Genomic DNA, 27,195 nt, shown 5'->3' on the forward strand with positions numbered 1-27,195 from the left:
AGTCTGATGACACAGTCTGGTTGTTTTACATCATTATTGGAAAAGGGGAAATTTCTTATTGATCCCCATAAATATCGATTTAATCCGATTGATCATTTAATCAAATGGATATGGGTTTATCAGGGGCTTGATTAAGGGGTTTGTTTATTTTGTCAGCTTTGACTACCGTTTGGTCAACGAATTTTCACACCCACGACAATTTAAATTTAAAAGTATTAAATGTTAAAATGTCTCCATGTGATAAACACGTGGTACTGTTCTCGATTATATTTATTCTATTTTGGAACTATATTTACACACAAGGTAGGTATTTTAAATTTCATTTTTATTTATTAATATTTTGTTTGATATCATAGTTTAAATTTGTTTACAGTGAAACTTGCGTTTATAATATTTGTTGAGAATAAATAGTTTTTGAATAGTTATTTATCATGATATTTGTTTTAAAATTATTTCATATTGTGAAATTTTACTATAATATTTCGAAAAACACGTGACTATAATGTTTTGAAATTACATTTTGACCTTTCATCACCTATACAGGTACCTTGCAGGTATGATATTACGCAACCTGATAACTAAATTACACCCGTTAATGTAATTAAACCAGTCCAACAACAAAAGAGGGTTAAAATTGGGAACGTCGGGGATTTGATCCTGTTTATACGGAATTATCAATTTAGATCATGCAGGTTTGAAAATGTATGTCATCTATTTAACTTATTGGTCACGTTAATACTTTAAATATGTCACGAATCATTCTAACGTTTACCTATACTTGGCCTAAATTAATGATTATCATGATTATTGGAATCAAATTTAAAAATACAAACCGGGTTATAACCGATTTAATTTCGACCTGAAAAGTGACAATAATTAAGTGAATTACTAGATTTTAACCGTCATGTCTCTATTGATGTAGTCCGACATATTGACCGTACCTCCTCTTTGTGCCATTCTACTGTTTAGCATTGGACCAGGATCCCAGGCTACTTTTAGTGTAAGACGGACGAAACTGGGGAAAAAGGGGGGGGGGGGGTAAAAAATATTAATTTATGAATGAGAAGATGCGGTATGATCGATGATTAGCCCGATAAGACAACTCCCAAACAGGGACCAAATGGTTTAGAAGTCGACAACTATATGTACACATGTTGATTTGAAAAGAATTGAAGAAATGATCATCGTATGACATCCAACCGCAAAATAAGCTAATCAGCCTCGAAATGAAAAATGTCAAACATATCACACTATTATTGTTTAATTATGATACTGATTCAGATGGGAAATGAATGGGGAAAAAAACTTTTGCTTTCCTCCAAGATTAGGGATAACGGCAACTTTTATTTTTTATTCAAATGAAAGTCTCAAAGTTGTCATTAGTAAAAATAAAAGTATACCCCTAACACCCCCCCCCCTTTTCCACCCAAACAAGAAAGATGAATGGTCGGTATCTAAATTAAATTAAAATTAAATGAAAAAAAAGTACCTCAACACTTAAGAATGTGAATAAAGACAAATGGGATGGCGATATGTCGATTTCACGGTAGACCGAAAGAAGTAGTAGTTAATATGTCTTACTCACCAAAAAAGGATATTTTTGATAAAGCGTATAAATCTGATCACTCATAAACTGATAACGACATGTTCCATATACGCTTAATAGAAGAACTAGAAGGTCACCTAATTTTAATTTCTGTGTCATTTTTTGTTTTAGAGTTATACCTCATTGACAATCATACCACACTTCTTATTTGAACATATATGAACAGGGAAAATAGACACAAAGTTTAGAAATGGAGATCCAACCCCTAAAATTGCATTGACAGTCACAAAAAGAAAACAACCCAATCTAGATCTAGTTAAATAGAAACATCAGCCAACTTTACATTCCTGAGATACCACATAGCAAGTTTAGAGAGAACACACAATTAAACTTAAATGTGAAGCCAGCTTACTTCAAACCTCAATATTAGCTCAAAATCCATCAAAGACAATGCTTATACTCATGAGAACTACTATTTACGAAAAGATATGATTTCAGCTTTCCGATATTGGACTGTTTATTTCTATGTAGCACCGCATGTCTACGGAATATAACTATCTCCAATGCAGTTGAAAGATATTCTGTAGTTTGCGTTAAATTCCAATCATAAAATTGTTAATGGAAATAGGGAATATGTCAAAGAGACAACAACCCGACCAAAGAGCAGATCGAAACTAGTAACAGCCGGAGGCCATCATGCAATGGGTCTTCAATGCAGCGAGAATATCCCGCACCCAAAGGTGGGCCTCAGCTGGCCCCTAAATAAAAATGTGTACTAGTTCAGTGAAAATGGACATCATACTTAACTCCAAAACATATAAATGAACTATATTAAAAATTAGAAAAACATACAAGACTAACAAAGGTTAGAGGTCCCTGACTTGGGACAGGCGCAAACATGCCATTTTCGATAGAGGGTTGATGCCAACTATATACGAGATATCCGAGATTTCACTAAGATGCTCTTGAGAAAGGAATACAAGTTTCTGCTCCACAAGAATGTGACGACATCCTCTTATTCATTTCCATTATATTTTAGCAAAAGATGTAAAATAACATTAAAAAAAATACCCGCTTAACACTTGACTTGCAACTAAAAAAGATGGGATGGACGGAAGTCAATTTGTAGACCGAAAAAGGATTTATTACTCACTAAGGTTGAGTAAGTGGAGTTGTATTTCTGAAGATCGATACATTACACCTCCAGGTTAATTAAGTAGGGTTTGGCATGTTTATTTGTAGATCGAAACATTTAATTTTCGCATGTCGATGTTTAGACCCAAAATAGACCGATTAGAACAAAACGGGAAAAATGAGGAGGGATGGGGTCATTAGGCCAATTTAGTTTTAACTGAGTAACTCGTATCACTCCATAGGTATATATTTGCATTTACTAATTTATTAATATAGTATAGAGGGTTCAGCTTAAGCGTATTGAAGTCGAACCCAAATTAACAATACTAGTTAATTAAAAGTAAACGTAGTTTCAGCTGAATGAAAGGACCGCTGATTCGATGCTCCTCGATCCGGAGGTTCCGTTCCCCAAACACCTGAAGTATATTAAATAGAGACCCTTGTGGAGCTAGTTATGATGGTTAATTCATATATATAGTCAAACTCCTCATGTTGTCTTGTTCGGTCCCCTTTCAAAATACTGGTTCTGTACCTGCACACTAAGAAATGTGGCGGATCATCCGAGGTTTGCTGTTTGAAAGACTAGATGGCAATGGGAGAAAGATAATTTGGTGTACTGACAGAAGTTTAACCGTACACTTATCACATAAAGACTCATCAACGCCATTTTTTTCTAGCGTCATTTCACTTGAAGAATGATTGACGCTCTACAAAGTTAACCTCCCTATTCAGACTAGATGTGACACATAATTTAACGTCCTTATTTCAACAGGATTTGACCTTTGTATTTATAGAAATACTATTAAGCCAAATAAACATCAGTCACAGTGGTCAGTCAGCATGTATAACTTTTTAACGAGAAAAGACCAGATTGTAAAAAAATCTATATTTCACTTCCCTTGGGGTATAGAACACAAGAGACGGATTCATATCATGTCCATTTATCAATTTATAAATCAAATATCAAAATTTTAATTACGCACGTTTTCTTTTCTACAGAAGCATACGTATGGAGGAAAGAATCTCAAGAGATTTTAAAGAATGCCCTGAATCGCAAACTCAACACAAATGTGGCTAAGAATGTCATTTTGTTCATTGGTGATGGGATGGGCGTGTCAACTGTTACAGCAGCCAGGATACTGCGTGGTCAGAAACAAGGTCGACCCGGAGAGGAAACTATTTTAGAATTTGAAAAATTTCCACATGTCGCACTTTCCAAGGTAAATTTAGTTCATATGTCGCTGAAAATATTGACTTTAATATGGTACTTATTGTAATAAGTGAGATCATGATCATGCACTCTCTAAAAAATGATCAAAAATGACACAAATTTCATTTGAATAAACTACTAACCTTTATAATTTTGATAAACCGTTTTCATTTCTGAAATATATTTAAAGCAGAAAAATCAGATGTGGGTTTAAAGTCAGGAACTTCACTACTTCTTGTCTGTTTTAGAAATAATAGTTTTTTTTCTGCCAATTGGGGGTTTGGTGTTGATGTCCAATTGTTTATAGTCCCTGAGAAATGTATTCACAAATTTGGAAACTCGAGGCATTCTAGAGCTTGACATTTATGTTCATGGTTCATCCGCGTCTATTTTTATGCCCCACCTACGATAGTAGAGGGGCATTATGTTTTCTGGTCTGTGCGTCCGTCCGTCCGTCTGTTCGTTCGTTCGTCCGTTCGTCCGTCTGTCCCGCTTCAGGTTAAAGTTTTTGGTCGAGGTAGTTTTTGATGAAGTTGAAGTCCAATCGACTTCAAACTTAGTATACATGTTCCCTATGATATGATCTTTTAAATTTTAATGCCAAATTAGAGGGTTTACCCCAATTTCACGGTCCACTGAACATAGAAAATGATAGTGCGAGTGGGGCATTCGTGTACTGGGGACACATTCTTGTTATCTATGAAATGCACTCGTTTTACATCAAACAACCGAATAACCATCACAACATTTTGTATTACAGGCACTTGTCCCTGAAAAATGTTCCTATATACTTTTTATGCCCCGCCTACGATAGTAGTAGGGACATTATGTTTTCTGGTCTGTGCCTCCGTTCGTCCGTCCGTCCGTCTGTGCCTCCGTTCGTCCGTCCGTCAGGTTAAAGTTTTTGGTCCAGGTAGTTTATCATGAAGTTATAGTTGCATCCATTTGTAACTTTGCATACATAGTCATTATGATTGGGAATTTCTAAAAAACTACTACAAATTTAGGTTTTGGTCCACATTTCATGGTTCATTGAACATGAAAATGAGATTGTGTGAAACAGCTCTTTCTCAGGTTAAAGTTTTTGGTCGAGGTTGTTTATCATGAAGTTATAGTTGCATCCATTTGTAACTTTGCATACATAGTCATTATGATTGGGAATTTCTAAAAACTACTACAAATTTAGGTTTTGGTCCACATTTCATGGTTCATTGAACATGAAAATGAGATTGTGTGAAACAGCTCTTTCTCAGGTTAAAGTTTTTGGTCGAGGTTGTTTATCATGAAGTTATAGTTGCATCCATTTGTAACTTTGCATACATAGTCATTATGATTGGGAATTTCTAAAAACTACTACAAATTTAGGTTTTGGTCCACATTTCATGGTTCATTGAACATGAAAATGAGATTGTGTGAAACAGCTCTTTCTCAGGTTAAAGTTTTTGGTCGAGGTTGTTTATCATGAAGTTATAGTTGCAACCATTTGTAACTTTGCATACATATAGTCATTATGAATGGGAATTTCTAAAAGCTACTACAAATTTAGGTTTTGGTCCACATTTCATGGTTCATTGAACATGAAAATGAGATTGTGCGAAACAGCTCTTTCTCAGGTTAAAGTTTTTGGTCGAGGTAGTTTATCATGAATTTATAGATAACAGGTATGCTACACAAGCTCTAGATTATAGTTTGCATCAACTTGCAACTAAACAGAACAGTTCTCTGTTCAACACATTGTGTGTGCGTGCAGTTTTGAAGATCTTGGAATTACTGAGTACAATAATGGCTGTGATGTTTTTGTAAGTTTTTATGCCCCACTTACGATAGAAGAGGGGCATTATGTTTTCTGGTCTGTGCGTCCGTTCGTTGTACCGTCCGTCCGTCCGTCCGTTCGTCCCGCTTCAGTTTTTGGTCAAGGTAGTTTTTGATGAAGTTGAAGTCCAATCGACTTCAAACTTAGTATACATGTTCCCTATGATATGATCTTTTTAATTTTAATGCCAAATTAGAGGGTTTATCCCAATTTCACGGTCCACTGAACATAGAAAATGATAGTGCGAGTGGGGCATTCGTGTACTGGGGACACATTCTTGTTATAACATTAAGGTATACATGTAGGAAATTTAAGTGCATGTGTTTTATATACGTAAAAGTAGTTTAACTTATAAATTCAGTGGCTCTAGAGTCGTATGATAAACGACAATGTATTTTGTATATTGATACTATTGATACAGTTTGTTAATTGATACTGTGTTTCACATCTATCTATTTACAAAACAAATACAGCAGGTGTTACGGAAGATAAATGTATACAAAACGAATACAGATGGTATTGCGGAAGATATATTATTATTTACACAAAAAGAGTTCAACATCACGACATGTGAGATATTTTTCATGAATAGTGTCTGCATTTTTGCACTGTAAAGAAACAAATCTTTTTTTTTAAAGAAAATTACATTTTGAACAATTGCTGTGTATTCGATCTTATATCTCTTATCTTATGTGAGGCAAAGAAAATCTTTTGAGTTTCCTCACAGAATGTCACCGCCTTTTTATTTTTTTAAATTTCGAATGGCTTGTTTGGAATTGATAACTTGAAAATTTTTATACAACATCAAATCAATAGAGGTTTGAAATTTAGAGACACATTTCTCCTTGTGGACAAGTTCATCTTTCATCTTTTGCAACTACTTAGGGGGTCAAGTTGTAGCATGTTTGCATGGAGATCGTGATTTCCATTCCCAAGTAAAGGAATATATCATTCTGAATATTAAAGCATGTTATATTAGCTCGCTGTTTAGCCACGGGCAGATTTAGGGGTCTGCAGGGGCCAAGGGCCTAATCAAGTTACGATGCTTCATATATATATGATAAATGCATGACATATTTGTTACAAGAATCACTTAATGTTTGTTTGCCAGACTCCCTCCCCTTTTCTGGATCCGCACCTGTTAGCATCCATAAATCATTTATAGATAAAGGCAACAGTAGTATACCACTGTTCAATAGTCATAAATCGATTAAGCAATAACAAATCCGGGTAACAAACCAAAATCGAGGGAAACACATCGACTATAAGGTGTAACAACAGAAGTGGTAATGGATTGTACCTGGTTTTTATGGGTAGCCAAACTTTCCTCTTATATGACGATGTAAAAAAAATACCGCTATAAAGACACCATTACGTGACTATAGAATGTATTACAAATGAACTCACTCGGGGGAGAGAAATAACGGTACATGAATAAATAATATAAAAGAACATTACAACATTTTAACCACAGAATAACAACGGACACCACCTCCAATGAATTTACGACAGTACAACACAATATAATAATGAACTGTGCACCACACGAATGTATCAACGCCACAAAACGTGACGTACTGTGTGACGTTTATTTGACCACAGGTCAATTTAAAAAAAAAATAGAATATAAAATTGGGATGGAGCTTGGTATGTTGTAATAATTTGTATTTTCTAACAATGTCGGTTTTTCTTCTAAATCAAAACTGTGTGAAAACAAATAAATCCTGTGCATATTGTTGCTTTAAACTAAATATCACATAAATTAACTAGCTGATTGATTATCTTCACTTTTACAAACATATAGAAAATAAAAAATATAATTCAAACCACATAGCGATAAGACATAACACAATATCTTACCAGACTTACAAAAGAAACATGATAATTAAATACATGAATGTTAGGTGCATAAATACAGAGACACGTCTAATAGCAATGCGAATTCACACTCGGCAAAAGATTTATTTTCGGTACTTAGCACAGCGGATGACGTAGATTTAGATGGTAGACCACAATCTAATAAGTGGGAAAAATATCGTTAGTTAGTTTAGACACAAACACATCGTATAGATCCACCAATTGGCGATGATGTCCATGAGTGTCGTTTTTAATCTTTCTTCCTCATAACTCTGTTGGAGCAGTTGAACACACTCCTGTTTATGAAGTCCGTATAGTGTGAACATGCACGATCGAGCATAACGTATCAACATAGATATGTAAACACAATAGGAATAGACACAGGGTATGTTACTGCTGAGAAATGGAAAATTGATATAATTGGAAATTTGAGATAGTTCCGTTCGTCATAGATTTTAGTGTGAAGTCGTCCATCTGTGTAAATATTAAGGAAAAGATCAAGGTATGAAGCAGTTCTTCTAATATCAGTAGTATCCTTAATTTCAAGTTGACTGGGATGTATGAGATGTAAGTATTGTCTGAAATATGGACAATTCAGTGTTGTGACATCATCAATATATCTGATAGTCAAATTTAAGAATTTCGGAAGGTGTTTTTCTATTTTGGCTTTCATAAGGTTCTGAATAAATCCTGCTTCTCACGAGTACATTGTACAAAACAAATGTGCCATTATGGGTACATATAGTTAGAACTCATTGGATTACCAACTGTCTGTTGATATATATTAATCCGGCCTCTGAACTTAACAAATATATTGTAGATCAAAAGGTGCAGCATTTTGATATTGTCATCTTCAGTGTATTGTCTGAAAGAGTGGTTCTTCACAAAATATTAATTATAAAACCCAAAACTAGAAATGTATATCTATGAATCCCGTTTAACGGTTGATAGTATAAAAACTTGTAATAGTTAACACTGTAAATTGATTATTTTTATAATTGCAGACTTATAACATAGACAAACAGACATCAGACTCGGGTGCAACAGCCACTGCCCTTATGGCGGGAATTAAAGCAAACTACTATACAATAGGTGTCGATGGAAGAGCCAAATACGCAAATTGTTCTTCAATTAAAAATGCAAAAGTTGATGGCATGGTCAATTGGTCAAAAAATGCTGGTTTGTTTATTTTGTTTTTGGATAAACTGTACACTTTTTGAATACCATTGCATTTATTCTTAGTTTTTGTAATGCAAATATTCGTTATATATTTACTTGGTAGATTTGATGCCATTTGAATCGGTAAAAGTAGACGTATAAACATCATCCACAGGCACTTGTTTCAATCAATGGGAAGGTCGATTACATATGAATAGTCAACCTTGCCTTCCTGTGGATACAAGCAAGTCTATCTATAGGAAGGTCGATTACATATGGATAGTCGACCTTGCCTTCCCGTGGATACAAGCAAGTCTATCCATGGGAAGGTCGATTACATATGAATATTCGACCTTCAAAGTTGCCTTCCCGTCTATACAAGTAAGTCTATCCATGGGAAGGTCGATTACATATGTATAGTCGACCTTCCCTTCCTGTGGATAAAGCAAGCAAGTCTATCCATTGGAAGGTTGATAACATATGAATAGTCGACCTTCCCTTCCTGTGGATACAAGCAAGTCTATCCATGGGAAGGTTGATAACATATGAATAGTCGACCTTGCCTTCCCGTGTATACAAGCAAGTCTATCCATGGGAAGGTCGATTACATATGTATAGTCGACCTTCCCTTCCTGTGGATACAGCAAGCAAGTCTATCCATTGGAAGGTTGATAACATATGAATAGTCGACCTTGCCTTCCCGTGTATACAAGCAAGTCTATCAATGGGAAGGTCGATTACATATGGATAGTCGACCTTGCCTTCCTGTGGATACAAGTAAGTCTATCTATGGGAAGGTCGATTACATATGAATAGTCGACCTTGCCTTCCTGTGGATACAAGTAAGTCTATAAATGGGAAGGTCGATTACATATGAATAGTCGACCTTGCCTTCCTGTGGATACAAGTAAGTCTATCTATGGGAAGGTCGATTACATATGAATAGTCGACCTTGCCTTCCTGTGGATACAAGTAAGTCTATCAATGGGAAGGTCGATTACATATGAATAGTCGACCTTGCCTTCCCGTGTATACAAGTAAGTCTATCTATGGGAAGGTCGATTACATATGGATAGTCGACCTTGCCTTCCTGTGGATACAAGCAAGTCTATCTATGGAAAGGTCGATTACATATGGATAGTCGACCTTGCCTTCCTGTGTATACAAGTAAGTCTATCCATGGGAAGGTCGATTACATATGGATAGTCGACCTTGCCTTCCTGTGGATACAAGCAAGTCTATCAATGGGAAGGTCGATTACATATGGATAGTCGACATTGCCTTCCTGTGGATACAAGCAAGTCTATCAATGGGAAGGTCGATTACATATGGATAGTCGACCTTGCCTTCCTGTGTAAACAAGTAAGTCTATCCATGGGAAGGTCGATTACATATGGATAGTCGACCTTGCCTTCCTGTGGATACAAGCAAGTCTATCTATAGGAAGGTCGATTACATATGGATAGTCGACCTTGCCTTCCCGTGGATACAAGCAAGTCTATCCATCGGAAGGTCGATTACATATGAATATTCGACCTTCAAAGTTGCCTTCCCGTCTATACAAGTAAGTCTATCCATGGGAAGGTCGATTACATATGTATAGTCGACCTTCCCTTCCTGTGGATAAAGCAAGCAAGTCTATCAATTGGAAGGTTGATAACATATGAATAGTCGACCTTCCCTTCCTGTGGATACAAGCAAGTCTATCCATGGGAAGGTTGATAACATATGAATAGTCGACCTTGCCTTTCCGTGTATACAAGCAAGTCTATCCATGGGAAGGTCGATTACATATGTATAGTCGACCTTCCCTTCCTGTGGATACAGCAAGCAAGTCTATCCATTGGAAGGTTGATAACATATGAATAGTCGACCTTGCCTTCCCGTGTATACAAGCAAGTCTATCAATGGGAAGGTCGATTACATATGGATAGTCGACCTTGCCTTCCTGTGGATACAAGTAAGTCTATCTATGGGAAGGTCGATTACATATGAATAGTCGACCTTGCCTTCCTGTGGATACAAGTAAGTCTATAAATGGGAAGGTCGATTACATATGAATAGTCGACCTTGCCTTCCTGTGGATACAAGTAAGTCTATCTATGGGAAGGTCGATTACATATGAATAGTCGACCTTGCCTTCCTGTGGATACAAGTAAGTCTATCAATGGGAAGGTCGATTACATATGAATAGTCGACCTTGCCTTCCCGTGTATACAAGTAAGTCTATCTATGGGAAGGTCGATTACATATGGATAGTCGACCTTGCCTTCCTGTGGATACAAGCAAGTCTATCTATGGGAAGGTCGATTACATATGGATAGTCGACCTTGCCTTCCTGTGTATACAAGTAAGTCTATCCATGGGAAGGTCGATTACATATGGATAGTCGACCTTGCCTTCCTGTGGATACAAGCAAGTCTATCAATGGGAAGGTCGATTACATATGGATAGTCGACACTGCCTTCCTGTGGATACAAGCAAGTCTATCAATGGGAAGGTCGATTACATATGGATAGTCGACCTTGCCTTCCCGTGGATACAAGCAAGTCTATCCATGGGAAGGTCGATTACATATGAATATTCGACCTTCAAAGTTGCCTTCCCGTCTATACAAGTAAGTCTATCCATGGGAAGGTCGATTACATATGTATAGTCGACCTTCCCTTCCTGTGGATAAAGCAAGCAAGTCTATCCATTGGAAGGTTGATAACATATGAATAGTCGACCTTCCCTTCCTGTGGATACAAGCAAGTCTATCCATGGGAAGGTTGATAACATATGAATAGTCGACCTTGCCTTTCCGTGTATACAAGCAAGTCTATCCATGGGAAGGTCGATTACATATGTATAGTCGACCTTCCCTTCCTGTGGATACAGCAAGCAAGTCTATCCATTGGAAGGTTGATAACATATGAATAGTCGACCTTGCCTTCCCGTGTATACAAGCAAGTCTATCAATGGGAAGGTCGATTACATATGGATAGTCGACCTTGCCTTCCTGTGGATACAAGTAAGTCTATCTATGGGAAGGTCGATTACATATGAATAGTCGACCTTGCCTTCCTGTGGATACAAGTAAGTCTATAAATGGGAAGGTCGATTACATATGAATAGTCGACCTTGCCTTCCTGTGGATACAAGTAAGTCTATCTATGGGAAGGTCGATTACATATGAATAGTCGACCTTGCCTTCTGTGGATACAAGTAAGTCTATCAATGGGAAGGTCGATTACATATGAATAGTCGACCTTGCCTTCCCGTGTATACAAGTAAGTCTATATATGGGAAGGTCGATTACATATGGATAGTCGACCTTGCCTTCCTGTGGATACAAGCAAGTCTATTTTTGGGAAGGTCGATTACATATGGATAGTCGACCTTGCCTTCCTGTGTATACAAGTAAGTCTATCCATGGGAAGGTCGATTACATATGGATAGTCGACCTTGCCTTCCTGTGGATACAAGCAAGTCTATCAATGGGAAGGTCGATTACATATGGATAGTCGACATTGCCTTCCTGTGGATACAAGCAAGTCTATCAATGGGAAGGTCGATTACATATGGATAGTCGACCTTGCCTTCCTGTGTAAACAAGTAAGTCTATCCATGGGAAGGTCGATTACATATGGATAGTCGACCTTGCCTTCCTGTGGATACAAGCAAGTCTATCTATGGGAAGGTCGATTACATATGGATAGTCGACCTTGCCTTCCTGTGGATACAAGCAAGTCTATCAATGGGAAGGTCGATTACATATGGATAGTCGACCTTGCCTTCCTGTGTATACAAGTAAGTCTATCCATGGGAAGGTCGATTACATATGGATAGTCGACCTTGCCTTCTTGTGGATACAAGCAAGTCTATCAATGGGAAGGTCGATTACATATGGATAGTCGACATTGCCTTCCTGTGGATACAAGTAAGTCTATGGGAAGGTCGATTACATATGGATAGTCGACCTTGCCGTCCTGTGGATACAAGCAAGTCTATCTATGGGAAGGTCGATTACATATGATTAGTCGACCTTGCCTTCCTGTGGATACAAGCAAGTCTATCAATGGGAAGGTCGATTACATATAGATAGTCGACCTTTCCTTCCTGTGGATACAAGCAAGTCTATCAATGGGAAGGTCGATTACATATGGATAGTCGACCTTGCCTTCCTGTGGATACAAGTAAGTCTATCCATGGGAAGGTCGATTACATATGAATAGTCGACCTTGCCTTCCCGTGTATACAAGTAAGTCTATCTATGGGAAGGTCGATTACATATTGATAGTCGACCTTGCCTTCCCGTGGATACAAGTAAGTCTATCTATGGGAAGGTCGATTACATATGGATAGTCGACCTTGCCTTCCTGTGGATACAAGCAAGTCTATCCATGGGAAGGTCGATTACATATGGATAGTCGACATTGCCTTCCTGTGGATACAAGCAAGTCTATCAATGGGAAGGTCGATTACATATGGATAGTCGACCTTGCCTTCCTGTGGATACGAGCAAGTCTATCAATGGGAAGGTCGATTACATATGGATAGTCGACCTTGCCTTCCTGTGGATACAAGCAAGTCTATCTATGGGAAGGTCGATTACATATGAATAGTCGACCTTGCCTTCCTGTGGATACAAGCAAGTCTATCAATGGGAAGGTCGATTACATATGGATAGTCGACCTTGCCTTCCTGTGGATACAAGCAAGTCTATCTATGGGAAGGTCGATTACATATGGATAGTCGACCTTGCCGTCCTGTGGATACAAGCAAGTCTATCAATGGGAAGGTCGATTGCATATGGATAGTCGACCTTGCCTTCCTGTGGATACAAGCAAGTCTATCTATGGGAAGGTCGATTACATATGAATAGTCGACCTTGCCTTCCTGTGGATACAAGCAAGTCTATCTATGGGAAGGTCGATTACATATGAATAGTCGACCTTGCCTTCCTGTGGATACAAGCAAGTCTATCTATGGGAAGGTCGATTACATATGGATAGTCGACCTTGCCTTCCTGTGGATACAAGCAAGTCTATCTATGGGAAGGTCGATTACATACGGATAGTCGACATTGCCTTCCTGTGGATACAAGCAAGTCTATCAATGGGAAGGTCGATTACATATGGATAGTCGACCTTGCCTTCCTTTGGATACAAGCAAGTCTATCAATGGGAAGGTCGATTACATATGGATAGTCGACCTTGCCTTCCTGTGGATACAAGCAAGTCTATCAATGGGAAGGTTGATTACATATGGATAGTCGACCTTACCTTCCCGTTGACATCTATCAATGGGAAGGTCGATTACATATGGATAGTCGACCTTTCCTTCCCGTGTATACAAGTAAGTCTATCTATGGGAAGGTCGATTACATATGAATAGTCGACCTTGCCTTCCTGTGGATACAAGCAAGTCTATCAATGGGAAGGTCGATTACATATGGATAGTCGACCTTGCCTTCCTGTGGATACAAGCAAGTCTATCAATGGGAAGGTCGATTACATATGGATAGTCGACCTTTCCTTCCCGTGTATACAAGTAAGTCTATCTATGGGAAGGTCGATTACATATGGATAGTCGACCTTTCCTTCCTGTGGATACAAGCAAGTCTATCAATGGGAAGGTTGATTACATATGGATAGTCGACCTTTCCTTCCTGTGGATACAAGCAAGTCTATCAATGGGAAGGTTGATTACATATGGATAGTCGACCTTGCCTTCCCGTGTATACAAGTAAGTCTATCCATGGGAAGGTCGATTACATATGAATAGTCGACCTTGCCTTCCCGTGTATACGAGTAAGTCTATCCATGGGAAGGTCGATTACATATGGATAGTCGACCTTACCTTCCTGTGGATACAAGCAAGTCTATCAATGGGAAGGTCTATAACACATGGATAGTCGACCTTGCCTTCCCGTGGATACAAACAAGTGCATGTGACATCATCCCATAAACTAGATTTTTACAAAATATTGATATCAAGTAGCCAAAAGAAATTTTAAGTTCTGAATCGAACCAGTTGAAATAATAAATCGCATAATTTCTGACACATTTATTTATTATGTTAGCTATCCTTTGTAATTGTAACGAGGATTATTGAACAGCTTCTTTTTCTACGCCATTCGTAAATACCAAGAGTCTTCTACTATATGACAATCACTAAAATTTCTTGAAAATTTTAATGTTTAAAATGTCTACTTTCCTTTTGTTATTGGTATTCTGCAGCATCATATTAAACTGCACGCTTGGTTCATCTTTAAAGAAGGCGAACGGAAACTATTGTGTTTGTCTTAGTTTTGTTGTTAGCTCGAAATTATTAAATCATTGCTCGTGTTGTAGGTAAAAGTACAGGAATAGTGACATCTACACGTGTCACACATGCTACTCCAGCAGCAGCATACGCTCATGCACCACAGAGAGAATGGGAGAGTGACATCAAATTACCAGCTAATCATGGCGAGTGCAAAGATATAGCATACCAACTTATAGTAGACCAGTCTGATATGCAGGTAAGTAGTTCATAACAACTCTCAGAAGACCAGTCTGATATGCAGGTAAATAGATGGCCTTTTACATATCAGCCTGGGTATCATCCCGAGACAGAGCCGAGGTGCTGATATGGGTCGAGGGATGATAGATACCCAGGTTGATATGGAAAAGGCCATGTATTAATCGCTTTATCATCTACTTCCGACAATAGTTTTATGTAAGGCAAATAAACAAATGCAATAACTAAAACAGTCAAAAACTTATAAAGAAGTTAAATTATGAATCACATATATACATACTATAATTGTCCAACAACAGCATCACTACCTCCATATATATGTATAGTAAAATTTCCTATAGAGGCATTTTGAAACATTGAAAATTTGGAAGAGTTTTATGATCATTATTACTCCATGTTGTACTATAAAATGATTCATAATTGTCAATGGCATTTGTTAGCAAGTACTAAACTATCCCAACAAAAGTTCCCGTAAATTTTGACGTCGTCATAAAGAATATCTGACGTCACAATGGAAAAGTAAACAACCGATACCGGAAACACCGGAAGTAACTTGCATGAGAGGCACTATTATGGGTTTTGTGCAAGAGATGCACCTGATATGGGTTATCAGCCCGGGTGGGAAATTATGGCTTCTTAGTAGTGTTGTCAAATCGTACACTTTTGCCTAACCGGTTACTCGGATAATCGTTCGACCGATTAACCGTAACCGGTAGTTTGAGTTGGTGCTTGCAAGCCTTATCAGTAGTATCCTTCACATGGATATAAGATGTGGTATGAGTGTCAATTTAACAACCTGTTATCTAAGTGATAAATTTATGCTTTTAGAATTGAAGTTTTTCCTCTGGCATTATCAGGCTTGTCTGTGAGGATTCTTACGAAGTTTGACTTTTGATAAGCAACTACACCGTATCAACTATAGCGTTTGTACCAACTTCAGATTGAAAAATAAAATAAAAAAAACTACTTGATGTCGTGGAATTGAATGTGTTTGAAAATTATTATTCTTTCCTTTTCACTTGTTGTCTCCGAAAATGATGTGGAGTGTTTCATTTTGAGTGATTAATTATAAAAAGAAGATGTGGTATGATTGCTAATGAGACAATTCTCCACAAGAGATCAAAATTACACAGAAAGCAACAACTATAGGTCACCGTACGGCCTGTTTCTTTACTTTGTTTGCATGTTACTCGTATTATCACGTATGCATTGAGCACATTCACATTGGTTTGCATTTCACAATTTTTGAGTTAGCATTTCGTTTAAAGTAAGACTAAACCTTGCACGACGGAGGTTGCACATTTAGATGTAGGTTTACACAATATTAGATCAGAAACGAAATAATGAAGTAAATCGTAAAATTTAATCGCATTACTGATTTAGAGTTACTGCTAAAAAAAACAAGTATACTAATTATGTTTCTTTAGATCCTGCCCCGAGCTGAGAGACAAATTCTAATTAATTTTATGTTGATGGGATTAACAATAGTAATCAATTTACAGTCAAATTAATTACCACGACGACATTTTTAAGTAAAACCTAACCTTTTAATAATTTCAATACAAATTTATATAAAATCTATCAAAATTGAAAAAAAGTCCGGTTAACCGGTTAGCGTTTTTGGTATTCGGTATTCGGTCGTTCGACCGATTAACCGTTGACAACACTACTTCTTAGGCATAGATTACCTTAGCCGTATTTGGCACAATTTTTTTTGTTAGAATTTTGGATCCTCAATGCTCTTTAACTTCGTACTTGTTTGGCTTTATAAATATTTTGATATGAGCGTCACTGATGAGTCTTAGGTAGACGAAACGCGCGTCTGGCGAACACAATTATAATTCTGGTAACTTTGATAACTTTGTGTACTTCCGCTCATTACACATATGCAAACGCTATTATATCAATGATAAGTATATGATAAAGTATATTTACTCACAGTAGACCAGTCTGATATATAGGTAAATAGAGTATATTTACTCACAGTAGACCAGTCTAATATGCAGCTAAATAGAGTATATTTACTCACAGTAGACCAGTCTGATATGCAGGTAAATAGAGTATATGTACTTACAGTAGTCCAGTCTGATATGCAGGTAAATAGAGTATATTTACTCACAGTAGTCCAGTCTGATATGCAGGTATAAAGAGTATATTTACTCATAGTAGAACAATCTATTGGGCAGATAAGTTGACAATATTTACTCATAGTAAACTAGTCTGATGGTCTAAAATTGCCTTTTAATACCATCATTATCATGCTAATTGTTTGGACTGATATTGTTAATATAATTGTTACGTAAGTGTGTCACTGTTTGTGATGTCCTGTGGTGTCTGTCGTTGATGATGATGTTCGTTGTTGTTCTACTGTTTGCATGTTGTGTCGACTATTATATTATTTGTTTGTTTGTATGTTTCTCTGTGATGAGTACTTTTGCGTCTGTTTGTGCTGTATTTGTGTCAATTTACTCAAATTCTACTTCCACCTTCAGTACACCTCTGAAATCCCACATAGATGATTTATAAGCAACCATTCATATCAAATCTGAATGTTTGTTTCATTCTCACTGATTACTCTTTAAGTACATGTTAACTTTAAAACGGATACTTATTTTAAAACAAAAATGTTCGTTAATACTCATTGTGTGTCATGTGTTAAGCTATTAAATTGTCTACATGCATTTGTTTGTAGCTTCGGTCCGTGTATCATAATTTATATTAGTACGTTTATTGTTGTGTTTTCGTCATTATTCAAAAGAAATCTGTTATTATTGTCTTGATTTGCAATGGGTTTTTTTTGTATTTGATTTAATGTTAAATATGTTTTAACAAAAAGAAAATCAGATGAGGTGAATACTCAGCATTTATTTAATTTATTTGTTTTAAACAGACATTTAAACATTTTAGGTTATACTTGGAGGCGGTAGACAGTATTTCATGACAAACACGTCTGTTGACCCTGAAACAAAAAAGGTCAACAGTGCAAAAGGCAGACGCGACGGTTTAGATCTAATACAGGTTTGTATTGTTCAGATAAATATTTGAGTTACATCCCTTTAACCGCGCAAAGAATGATATGTGATTCTTCTCTTATCAGTTGACAACATAGTTACTATTACTATGTCCGATCATTTGTGAATTTGAAGGGTTTATTATATTGTGGCGACATTTGATTGAATTGTGACATGAATACCCCTTTTTGAGATGAAATGAATCTTTTTTTTACATTTCAACTAATAGAATGAAATTCAAAACAGTGTAGCTGAGGCCATTGATTGACACATTAAAATCGTCCATTGACTGGGACAATTTAGGTGAACGTTTGTATGTAACGACCAATGCTCACTATGTACTTTTTAAAGACACTTAAACTGTGGGGTCACCAAAGGTTCTCAACACCTAAATAAAGTAATTCGAAAAATTAATCAGAAATAACACGATATTTTGATTTATATCAATTATATAAATCAAAACACAAAGGTTATTCCTGATTAATTTTTCGAATTATTTTATAATTAAAGGCGTTAAGAAACCTTTGGTGACCCCACAGTTTAAATGTCTATCGTAGATACGTCGTGAACAGTGGTCGTTACAGACAAACGTTCACGTAAATTGTCCCAGTCAATGGATGATTTTAATGTGTCAATCAATGGCCACAGCTACACTGTTTTGAATTTCATTCTATTCATTTAGCTGTAATTGGCAAAACGTTTTGGAACGTTTTGTTTGAGCGTCACTGATGAGTCTAATGTAGACGAAACGCGCGTCTGGCATATCAAGTTATAAGCCTGGTACCTTAGATAACTACTAACACCACTGGGTCGATGCCACTGCTGATGAACTTTACGTTCCCGAGGGTAACACAAGTCCTGAAGTCAGCACTTCGGTGACCGTGTTGAAATGGATATCAATTGTATGGTCATTTTTAGTAATCAAAACTGTTTGCAAAAGTACGAATTATTCGAAATACTAAGGATTTTCTTTTCTCCAGGCATAGTTATATTTGTTATTCTCATCGGATTTTGTCTAATGCTTAGTTTGTTTCTGTGTGTGTTACATTTTAATGTTGTGTCGTTGTTCTCTTATATTTAATGCGTTTCCCTCAGTTTTAGTTTGTAAACCAGATTTTTTTTTTTTTTTTTTATCAATTTACGAGTTTCGAACAGCGGTATACCACTGTTGCCTTTATAGATTACCTTAGCCGTATTGGGCACAAATTCTTGATTTTCAGCCTATTTTGATCTGAGGGTCACTAATGAGTCTTGTGTAGACGAAACGCACGATTGGCGTATCACATAATAAGCCTAATACCTTTGATAACTATATATTCTCCCGAGAATATCCACAGGCTAGTAATCAGCACTTCTGTGTTGACAGGAATTATTATTGATTATACTAATAAGTTGTTTACAAAACTTGAAATGTTCGAATTACCAAGGATTTTCTACCACAGACATAGCTTACCTCAGCTGATCATATCTGTATTTGGCAAAACCTTTAGGAATTTTGTAGAATGACGAGCCGTGCTTCTAGCGTGCACAATTTCTATCGTGGCATAATTGATGAGTTTATTTATTCATAGTGTCCGTGCTCTTATCCTGCCATCGTGCGATATTAGTAGTTTTAAAAAAGGGCCCCATGCCTTAAGAGACTGTCAATTTCACTTACACTCGATTTTGAATTGACATGCGATTTTAATTCAATCATGTGCGATTTGTTGTTTGATGTTTCAAATAAGAGTTTTATAGATTCATTTCAATTAGAACTCAACCGAAAAAATCGCGGGCATATACAGCTTGTAAACTGTTTTGGGATGATTTTTTTGTAAAATATATTATGTATGGAGAATTTCATAAAAGGTATCAAAAGCCCTCTCCCTTTTTCCAAAGTCCGATATTTGTTTCCTTTCTGTTAAATTCAAGTATTTTCGTGTTTCTGGCCTCAGACCACAATTATTTTTCTCCTTTGCTAAAATGCATCTTTTGGTAAAAGTAAAAATTTGCACCGCTTCAAACATGAAATAAATGTAACTGCTTATATATAGACCATTATTAGTCTAATAAAGTATGCTTCTAGGACAATCCATCAGTGCTTTTCCTTTTGAGAGCCTTATTAACATGCCAATGGTAGGATATGAATCTTGTATAAATGACTAAGACCGACTGAGGGTAATTTGAGGGGTGGTCGGAGGGGTCCTGATCCCTCTAATCTTTACCCTACTTTCATTTTTGCTAAATCAGTACTTTCACTTTTAAGTTTTAACAATACATTTTTATGTCCCATTTATGGGCATTATGTTTTCTAGTCTGCGAATCCGTGCGTTCGTTCGTTCGTTCGTTCGTTCGTCTGTCCGGCTGTCCCGCTTCAGGTTAAAGTTTGTGGTCGGGGTAGTTTTTGATGAAGTTGAAGTCCAATCAACTCGAAACTAAGAAAATATACTGCCGATGTGGCATCCTAGTACTATGGCCACATGTTTTACTTATTTTAATATATATATGCAACTGGTATGATCCCTTAAATAGTAAACATTTCAAAGAAAACAGTAGACAGAATACAGAGAGTCTCTATATATTAAAGTAGTAAAATCGTAGTTTACTTGTTGATAAACGCGAAAAATAATTGTCCACTATAAGTAGGTATAATAGTTGTGGTTCTTGCGACCTTAACATCATGATATGAAGAATGCTCTGATTGGCTTATTTATTTTTCAGTTTTGTTATCTATCATACGATTGGTTGTACTTGTGTGCATGTTTCAAACCGGAAGTCTTTCCTCAATCGGAACTACTCGGCCTTTCTGGTTGCACGAAGAAATTGTACTGCATAGCGAGAATTGCCGAGTAGTTAAGATTGAGTCTTTCTTATGACTAAAAGTCAGTCTGATGACGGAATCAATATCCGGACTCCTTTTGGTGTCATACCACCAGTTACTCCCTCAAATTTAGAAAGTAGGCCTACTCGGACAAAAAATAGTGCATTTGATGTCATTGTTCACCTAAACTAACCAACAAATTTGCAGAAATGAAAGTTTTGTTGAAAGAGAAATATATTAAGACCATTTTAAGCCAAAATTTACCTGTCTATGAGTTTGCATTAAAAATTGAGGATTAATGCGCTCCATAGTATACTAATTTAAGATTTCCAGAAAACCAGGGGTTATTTTTAGTGGTACCTCCTTTCGGAAGCTCTCTTCTTTCTTATATGATTTTGAATGTATGTTGAAAATTGGCATGTAGAAAGGTGACACCTGTAGGATTCAGGATATACCTAGTTTCTATGAAGTTAAACTTAAGGTAAACTATTTAGAAAGCTGTGAAAATTGCAAAATTTGGTTGAACAGATAGGGACTTTTAATTGGTGGTATGACACATTTTGTCGTTTTTCACCAAAAATAACTCAATCTGAATAATCAAAAGAATGGATGACAAATGCGATTATGCATGTTACTTATAGAACATAGAGGCATGATGATTAATTTATCGTGAAAGGAAAAGAAGCGACTCACAAAATGCGGTCTTCTCGTTTAATAGTATATATAACGATTCTGGTTTTTATTTTATCAGATGTGGAAATTAGACAAAGAGGAAAGAGGTGCTTCTTACAAATATGTTTGGAACAACTCGGATTTCAACGCTATAGATCCATCAAAAACAGATTATTTACTAGGTAAGGCAAATTAAAAATGCTTTCAACAATAAAACATTACGCATACAAGCAACGAACACATTCTAAAAATAATCATACGTTCTCACCTACATTCATTTATTTTAACATAAAGGGTAATATTATATACGTATGCAAAGACTGTTAATGAAACGTTACCAGAACACAAAACCACAAATTAGAATTTTCCTCGCTCACTGTTCATTGTATATAAGTTTTATTTTCATATAAGAATTTTTATAATTAGTTTCATGAAATAAACTAAAATGTTTTCTTTTAATGCTAATCGAAAATAGCAAAAACGTATACATTTTTTTTACATTCTATATATTATCTAGTACAACATTACCTTTAACTAGTACAACATAAAGACATGTTAACATACACCAGTTTGTACAGTGGCATACCCCTGACATCCCTAAATCAAAGACAAAGATTCATTGTACTATTTAAGAATGAAAAAAGGAATGTTTCAAAGAGACAAACTGATCAAAGACCAGACAACTGCTGAATGCCACCAATAGGTCTTCAACACAGCAAGAAAATCCCATTTCAGATGACAGGATTCAGCTGATCCCTTAAAAATGTAAACCAATTAAAGGAAAATGGACGTCAAACTAAACGTCCCACTAAACTCTGAGACAAATAAATGAACAGCCGTAAAATGCAGCAGGGTTACATTTTTTGTGAGATATAAACCCGTATACATCTAGCCAATATTGAATTTAAAAAACCACACAGCAACACGAAACTATAAAAAATAATATGATAGTATATGCTTGCCATTTATTTAAATTTTGCACTGTATCATACTAAATACACAAATTAATGTTGTTCTTTCAAAATAATAGTAACACATTAAACGAATTACTAACCCCAAGGGTGACTGGGGTATAGAAATATGGTCACTTGGTCTTCTCCCGACCGACAGTAAAACGCTTGCTGAAGTGGGACGTCCGTTTGGCTGTGCGGGATGTATCAAGTTCGCAGTCACGTCCGGTCAGACTGGGGACGTTAAATCCGATGCCTCATGTAAAGAGAGTACCACGCGAGAGTACCACGCTCTTTGCACGTTAAGAACCCTTGCAACAACTCTTTGAGGGGTCCGTAGGTGGCATGTTGCAAGGCAAAATTTCTGTCCCTATCCAATATACCCTCATTTTCCAGTGGCAGTCCAAATTTCCTTGACCATCATCCTAAATGGCCTCTATTACAACAACCTACCTATTGTATTTATTGTTAACTTGTTTTCGTCCTGAATATGCATGAAATATTTGCCACTGGACGGTAAGCAGCCAACAATCAATCAATTAAACGAATTACTCAATCGTTTTGTTTTATTTCTGTTTTAGGACTTTTCCAGCAAGACCATTTAGACTATGAATTAGAAAGGGACCAAAGTGAAAAAGGAGAACCTTCATTGCCGGAATTAGTCAGGAAGGCAATTCAAATACTCAGAAAAAACGAAAATGGATTCTTTCTAATGGTAGAAGGTATATATAGTAAATATGTTTATCAATTAAATATACGTCTCGCTCCTAAAAGATCCAAATCAGGCAGTTATTCAACAGTGTTTGGATATGTAAAGAAGAAATTATTTTCGAAATTTTACCCTTTATGTTCATTTATTTTTAAAAACAACTTCTCACTGCTATCCATTGCATTGACTATCCGACTTTTTTTTAGTTGTTTAAATCAAATGAAAATTGTCAACTGAAGAGCGTCTCTTCAACAATTTCTTATATTTTATTACACTCTTACATTATTCGACTCTAATTAATTTAGAACATACATGTCTTACGAACACTTTATAAAATGCATGAATGAACAATGTGCTTTATATAAGGAGGTCGTATTGATCATGGGCATCATGATGGAAAAGCTAAGAAAGCCTTGTACGAGACGTTAAGCTTGGAGGACGCCGTTAGAGAAGCTGTAGCGCTAACTGACGAGGAAGAAACATTGATTGTCGTCACTGCTGACCACTCTCATGTGTTCAATATTGCAGGATATCCAAAACGAGGCAATGACATACTAGGTAAATTTATTTGCAATTGTTGACTTTAAAAGAAAATTTTTGCAGCTGTTAATTGTGTTAAGTGAATTTTTATTTTTTTAATAGCTGTTGCATGTAACTAATTTCGTATTTCTTCAGCTAATGCTAGGAATATTGTTTGTAAATTTTAAAGCAAAGTAAAAAAAATGTATAATATTGCTATTGTTGGAGCATTTCATATGATCCTTCCACATTAGAAAGAGGGGAACCAAAACAGTCCGTTTTAAAATACTTTGTTATATACACAAGTTTTTATGTTAGAACATTACTTTTTAATTTGGGATTTCAGGTGTAGTAGACCCTCTTTTTCGTCAATGGTATCCGTTAGACGGCAAAGCTTATACTACACTATTGTATGCTAATGGACCAGGATTCAACACGTCAGGAGCAGGAAGAACTGACCCTTTAGAGGAAGTAGACAATTTACGTAAGTAAATATTTAGTCAGCAAATAGTATGTCGCTAATCATCATGATTTGATAATGTGCATAGTTAGGACGCAATGTTCATTTATCTTACTCTGCCTACAATTTAATAAAAAAGAAAGGCAAAAGATATCAAAGGGACATTCAAACTCATAAGTCGTAAATAAACAGAAAAAGACATGGCTTTAAAAAAAAAGAAAATGACAAACGGACAAACAACAGGACACGAAACAACACATAGAAAACTAAAGACTGAACCATACGAACCTCGTTAAAAACTGCAGGATATCTCAAATGCTTTGGAAGGGAAAACCGATCATGCTCACATGAGACATCCGTCATGTTGTTCATGAACTGAACGAAAGAAGGTTACAGATAACACAAAATATTCAAAAAGATAAGCAACAGTCCGGAACCACTTCAGAAAAGATAAAGATATTGACCAGCATCATTGAACTTGAACAGACAAAAATAAACAGAGCATGAAGATTTATCAGTTTCACAGCATCGGATGACCATTCGACAATTGGTGTCTCTTCAGTGGTGCTCGAAGCCAAAATATTTGAAAGTAAAAAGCATAATACAACCGTTGACAAGATGACATAACAAATAAAGTAATAATCAACACGGACAAAAAAGATCTTAGGTGTTCCGTGTATGCAGTTTTTGTTCCATAAGTTGCACCTGTTGTGCTGTTAACATAATACTTAAAATTCGACGAAAATCTGCATTAAGGGACAAACAACAAAACCCAAGAGAGAGAAAGATACCAAAAGGACGTTCAAACTCAGAAGGAAAAATAAACTGATCACATCATGGCTAAAAAGAAAAAGAAAAAGACAAGCATACAAACATACAAACAACAGTACATAAAACACACAACATAGAATACTAAAGAGTGGTCAACACAAACCCCACCGAAAACTAGGGCTACGGAAGGATAAGCAGGTCCTTCTCCACATGTGGTGCCCGTCGTGTTGCTCATGTTAGAACAAATCCGGGGATACACGCAATCAACATAGTTTGTAAACTGTTGAATTAATTAATAAATCTATTTTGCATATGACCGACTTTTGACTCCGGAGTATATGATTTTCTGTGAGGTTTCCGACTCGGTAGTAGGACATCCTCGTTCTCGTTAAAGGAAAATCAAGCGTACAATCGGTGCAATATGTGGAAACAATAAACTGTTTTTTGTTTTATTTACACGAAAATTTATCCAGAACAGTTGATTTCCCCGCTAAGTGCACAAATTGTAAGATTGATTTTCTTTAAATAGTTGCTCGTTCTCGGTTGAGTGCTGAAATGTCCTACCACCTGACGGAAAAGAATATACCCCTGAATCAAAAGTTGTTCAGATGGACATAGTTTTTCTAAGGACATTATCAAAATGACAAAAATGTGCAGTTGAAGAATAGTTTTAACTTTCTTACACTTCTTTGCTAAAGCTCTAGACTACTATAACGTATTCTTCATAAAAAAAACTAACGAAAATGTAGGCTTATAGAGTATTTAGGCTTAGCTTCTACATGTTCTAGATATGACATTTTTTGTTGATTTCTACATATTTCATTGCTTACAAAATCAAATGGATCAGACATAAACATTAATATTTTATGCCGCTTGATTCCATTTGTTAGCATCAACTTTAACTACATAAAAATAAGAAGATTTGATATAATGGACTTTAATGGTACAGATATCATGACTTGGATTTTGTTATATTGTATCCATATGGATTTTATCTTATAAATTATTCAACGGCTAATAACAAAAGTGAGTATACATTAACCAAGTCATATGGCCGAAAAAAACGAATATGATCAAACAGGTCACTAGAGTTTTATTAAAATTCCTCCTATTTATATCAAATGGAAAAAATTGTTCTTCCGAAGAATCATCGCAATTTCAGTTTTAATTTATTTTTAAACAATGGCGTTGCTTCAAAATAGTTATTATTTTGCCTTTTCTTTCAGATGATAAAGATTATGTCCAAAACAGTGGAGTTCCTTTAAAATCCGAAACCCATGGAGGTGAAGACGTCGCTATTTATGCAAAGGGACCAATGGCACATCTTATACATGGTGTACAAGAACAACATTATGTAGCCCACGTGATGGCATATGCATCTTGCGTTGGTCAAAACAAAGATCACTGTAGGCAAACAAACACTGCATCATCATTACATAATAATTTCTTCAATTCATGTTTTATTTTGTTGTTATTTGTTAATTGTTTATTTTATGCTATATTTTTATGAGGAAAAAAGAATTATTGAACGACTGCATGCGTCATTGGTCTCAAAATCAGCATTTCGTGTTGTATTGTTATGATGTATTATAAAACATTTTCTGTTCCATTCCTTTTTTACCATGATTTTGATGAAATATGTAAAATTTACAACTAAAAGGAGAAGGATGACACGCTTTATAGGGAGGGGAGTCGGGGTTTGGGATATTTGGGGTCGTACAGTCGGGATTTGGGATAAAGGCAGTAAACGAATTGAAAGCTGGGAAAATGAAAACATACAAAACAATTTCGGAAATGAGCATCCACGTGTAAACCACATCTAATAATTTGTAGTAAAATTAATAAATATTAAGTTATGGTGAGTGTTTTTTCTTTGAAATGTATAACACCATTGTGTTTAAATGTTAACAGTTTATAAACTATGATCTTATACTAAACTATGGTTTTCACTTCCTCAGACAACATTTGATCTAACAGAGTTCGCTGGTTTTGACGTCTGTCTTTGTTAATTTAAGAGCGGTCATTGTTATAAATCTTAATGTTTGCAAACGAAAGTATAAAGTATTCTAAATACTAAG

General features: G+C 36.0%; 1 protein-coding gene across 2 annotated transcripts; it reads left to right on the plus strand.

Moving 5' to 3' along the window:
- Positions 1–26,974, plus strand: LOC139500965 (alkaline phosphatase, tissue-nonspecific isozyme-like). 2 transcript variants are annotated; one of them, XM_071289893.1, is made up of 10 exons: positions 1–303; positions 3,680–3,900; positions 8,565–8,739; positions 15,057–15,226; positions 18,133–18,243; positions 21,788–21,890; positions 23,240–23,380; positions 23,734–23,925; positions 24,233–24,370; positions 26,344–26,974. In XM_071289893.1, the coding sequence occupies exons 1-10, from the start codon at positions 228–230 to the stop codon at positions 26,625–26,627; spliced, it is 1,611 nt and encodes a 536-aa protein (XP_071145994.1). In that variant the 5' UTR covers positions 1–227; the 3' UTR covers positions 26,628–26,974. The 2 variants fall into 2 exon arrangements, with proteins under 2 accessions (XP_071145994.1, XP_071145996.1); XM_071289895.1 differs by lacking the exon at positions 1–303 and adding an exon at positions 579–702.
- Positions 26,975–27,195: the final 221 nt, after the last annotated feature.

The sequence above is a fragment of the Mytilus edulis genome, chromosome 13 (assembly GCF_963676685.1).
Source record: "Mytilus edulis chromosome 13, xbMytEdul2.2, whole genome shotgun sequence".
Lineage (NCBI taxonomy): Eukaryota > Metazoa > Mollusca > Bivalvia > Mytilida > Mytilidae > Mytilus > Mytilus edulis.

Excerpts from the sequence above, each read along its gene's own strand:
- LOC139500965 (XM_071289893.1), top strand. The coding sequence starts at position 228 with ATGTCTCCATGTGATAAACACGTGGTACTGTTCTCGATTATATTTATT. Across the intron at positions 3,901-8,564 it reads CACATGTCGCACTTTCCAAG|ACTTATAACATAGACAAACA; the intron begins GTAAATTTAGTT and ends TTATAATTGCAG. Across the intron at positions 15,227-18,132 it reads TAGACCAGTCTGATATGCAG|GTTATACTTGGAGGCGGTAG; the intron begins GTAAGTAGTTCA and ends TAAACATTTTAG.